The sequence below is a fragment of the Hylaeus volcanicus genome, chromosome 4 (assembly GCF_026283585.1).
Source record: "Hylaeus volcanicus isolate JK05 chromosome 4, UHH_iyHylVolc1.0_haploid, whole genome shotgun sequence".
Lineage (NCBI taxonomy): Eukaryota > Metazoa > Arthropoda > Insecta > Hymenoptera > Colletidae > Hylaeus > Hylaeus volcanicus.
Window position 1 is genome coordinate 23,611,595 of NC_071979.1, and position 3,771 is coordinate 23,615,365.

At 45.7% G+C, this 3,771-nt stretch overlaps 1 protein-coding gene across 6 annotated transcripts in view; it reads left to right on the plus strand.

Annotated features, from left to right (window-relative positions):
* LOC128874639 (octopamine receptor Oamb) overlaps positions 1-3,771 on the plus strand; it is a 105,769-nt gene that overhangs the window by 99,686 nt on the left and 2,312 nt on the right. For all 6 annotated transcript variants that reach the window (XM_054119559.1, XM_054119555.1, XM_054119558.1 and 3 more), the window contains 3 exons: positions 625-907; positions 2,460-2,621; positions 3,104-3,414. In XM_054119559.1, coding sequence (XP_053975534.1) covers positions 625-907; positions 2,460-2,621; positions 3,104-3,414 — 756 coding nt within the window. The remainder of the gene's footprint in view (positions 1-624; positions 908-2,459; positions 2,622-3,103; positions 3,415-3,771) is intronic.

The following is a 3,771-nucleotide window of genomic DNA, read 5'->3' on the forward strand; positions in this document are numbered from 1 at the left end:
GTATTGATTCACAAATAAATCGACGTCTGTGCCTTCGATTTTGAATACCTAAGGATATTTAAATGCCAGATTCGTTTTTCTCGCGTGCAAACAGTACGTCCAGCTCCGTTTCGCTCTGTATCTCGGCAGGGATCGATCACAAAGTTACGAAATTTAGCATGCCGAGTTAATGATAATTAATTAAGCAAAACAGAGCATACTGTTTGTACGTGAGAAGAATGACTTTACATAGATTTCTCGCTCTACATAGATATTTACCTCCTTACATAGTATTGATTCACAAATAAATCGACGTCTGTGCCAGATTCGTTCTTCTCGCGTGCAAACAGTACGTCCAGCTCCGTTTCGCTCTGTATCTCGGCAGTGATCGATCATAAAGTTACGAAATTTAGCACGCTGATTTAATTAATGTCGCAACTCCTACATTTCGAGTTCCTTCTGATCGTTCTCTCCACCGTAAGCAAAATCGCATCGGGAACGGCGGTGAAAGTGTAAGCCAGAGCGAAATGGAAAGTGTTTCCTCGCGGGGGTGTCGTAAAGCTGGAAATAAGAATGTAGGTACTTTCCCGTAAACGGGCGCCACGTATTTCGCACCCGACGTGGGACCGGGACGTTTTTCCGCAGATTCGACGAACAAAGGTTGACCTTGAGGATGCACCGGGGACGAGGCAGCGTTCACAACGGGAGCAACAACGGGAGCCCGAGAAGCCCGGAGTCGAATAGTCGTAGCTCGGTGAAAAGGGAGAAGATAAAGATCTCGGTTTCCTATCCGAGCACGGAGACGCTGAATACAAAGTGTAACACTCTCGAGAGGACGCCCTCGAGATGCTCTCAAGTCTCCGTGCATTACAGCAACGGGCAGACGCAGAGCCAGCTATGTCCAGCCTCGAGGAGCACGCATCTCAAGGTAATTTTCCTCGACTCGCTTCTCCCAACGGGTCCAGAAACGAAGGGACGAAACGCGAAACAGAAAGGAACCGGTCGTGCTGTAATTTTCCATGCGTAATTTGAAATGCTCGTTGATCGAATTTATAGATGCTAACGAGAGAAGAGGAGTTTCAACTAAGCTCCTTCTGATTCGAAAAATAGCGCCAATGTTGGAGTTCTTACTCTCTCACTTATTAAACATAATGTAAACGTAGTATCTAGGACCAACGTATCCAGATATAAAGAGCGAAATAAGAGCACGACTGGTAGGATGCTGGTTCGGTGCCTTATTTTCCATATAATATGAACGCGTAATAATATAGATCACGGTAACAATGCCGATGGTACGAATCATTCTCCATCCACTTGTACGAAAACGAAACGTTCTAACGAAGGTCGTTCGGACTGCGGTATGAATCGTAATTAGAATCCCGAGAACTGGAACGGTCGCGGGATGATATATCGCGAGTGTGGCTTTCCATAAATACATGGGAATTACCAATTTCAAAAGTGTGCGAGAAGAGTCGTTGGAATAAGGATCTTCGAGTAACGAGAAAATACGCTCGGCCGGGTAAGTCCGAACGATGGAATAAAATCTATTTTAATTCCCGTGTTAAGGAACCGTTTCTGGACTTAACGAAGTTACGGATGGGAATTTAAAAGGCCGGCTTAAACGGAGGATTTTAATCTGAAATCGATACTCAGGGGGAAGGGGGGAGTTTGGCTTTCTCTCTCGTTGGCGATTTACCGTGAACCCGTTGCTCGGCTTGTTTCGCTTGTAATTAAATTTTCTGAAATTTAAATCGCGCCTCGCGGAAAATAGAAACTCGTCGTCTCCTTGCGTGGACGTTTATAGAGCTCCCATAAATATGCATCAGAGGCCCTGAATGCGCTGAAATCTGTGCTTCTGACTGCTTGAATAACCATCCCGAACGACCTTTGTGATTCCCTCGTTGCGAGGAACAAGCGGCGTGTAGCTAACATGGAGTTAAATAATTAGCGTCCTTTAAATAATTGATACCCTCGACTATGCGTTTGGTTCAAGATAGACATGTTTTCGATAAATGTAAGCCTTTGCGAGTCCCGTTACGCGGAGTATTGGAATTAAAAATATTATTTAATCATATGCTTCCGAATGTAATAAATAAAACAGTCTTTCGGAATACAATCGTACAACTTGTAAACACGAAATTACTGGCTACATTGAAAATTAGATCTACCATGAGCGAAACAAGAATTCATAAATTAATTCTGGAGCAAAGCATCGTCGAACCAGATTTCACGTAAACTAGGACGATTAGACTCTCGATCTAATTTATCTTCAGCAAAGAGCCACTGCACGAAAGTCGACTACACGTTAAATTGCCCCACTTGTTCGCTTTTATAGCGCAAACCATACACCTCTTTTTCCAATTGATAAGAAAAGCACGGCTTTACGAGGCGGTCGTAAATTCCACGCGACGCGAGTTATACTTGGCGAATAAACGGCGGGAACGCTCGTCGTTAATATCGATTCGATGCGTTCGTGACAGGTGGGCGGTATCAATCGAGTAGGCAGCACCAGGAGACCGAGCAGACGGAGCAGCTGCGAGAGTCAAATAACGGGAGACGAGGTGTCGTTGCGCGAACTCACCCCGGGCCCCGAAGAGAAGCCCAGGACTATGAAGATGGGGAAGAGAAACATAAAAGCTCAGGTACCCAAACGAACCAAATTTCAGATTGCTTTCGATGCGTCGAGAACGTTTGCTTCGCGTTCGTTTTGCTGGGCAAAATCTGATCGAGGTGGTTAGTTTTCCTCTGCTCTTTCGCGTGGCTCCTCCCACGTTTTGAAATCTATTCCCCCTCCCTTCGGAACCGTTGCTCTCGATATTTTAAATTTATACTTCTCTTTCGAACTATTTATTTGAAACGACGAATCTCCAGTCTACAGAATTACTTTCTCCACGCTTTAGAATTTTATCTTCCATTATTTCCAGTTGCTTGAAATTTTCTGTCTCACGTATCGACAGTCAACAGTTTCAATTATAATTGCGCGAGCCCAGGCCCTAAATTCTCGGCAGAAAACAGCGATCCGTATTGTGTAGAGAATAATGTACCAGAGAAATGCGAGCTTCCGCAGACTGCGTTGAGGTTCGTTGTTGAAAATAACGAGAAATCGCGGGTGCTTGTGTTGTAGGTGAGAAGGTTTCGCATGGAGACGAAGGCGGCGAAGACGTTGGGTATCATCGTCGGCGGGTTCATTCTCTGCTGGCTTCCTTTCTTCACGATGTACTTGGTGCGCGCCTTTTGTCCGAACTGCATTCACCCCACCGTCTTCAGCGTGCTGTTCTGGCTGGGCTACTGCAACTCCGCGATAAATCCCTGTATCTACGCCCTCTTCAGCAAGGATTTTCGGTTCGCGTTCAAAAGGATTATCTGCAAATGCTTCTGCAAGCGGCGGGGCAACGGAGTCAGACGCGGCAGCGACGGAAGCCAATTAACAGCGAGGTGAGGGCGACAAACACGAAGAAGCTCGACGGTAGGAGCTGCAGACTGCGTCACCGAGATTGAGAAGTGGTCCTCAGTCTATATGAGCGATAGTCTGATACTCCAGACAGGTCTAGCCATCAGCTGTCCCAATCTCCCGAGTAAATCTAGTGGATATCACTTGTAATTCGATTCCTTGACAATCTAATCCCTTCAAGTTGTCCGAGTCCACCGATCCTTCGATGAGACCACGACTCGTTCAACTCAACGTCTTTGGCATAGAGTCTGACGATTCAGAACACCCTCGACACAAATATCGGGACAATAGATACTAGTAACTCTAGAGTTTCCATCACGTTCCAAAACTATTCCACGCTA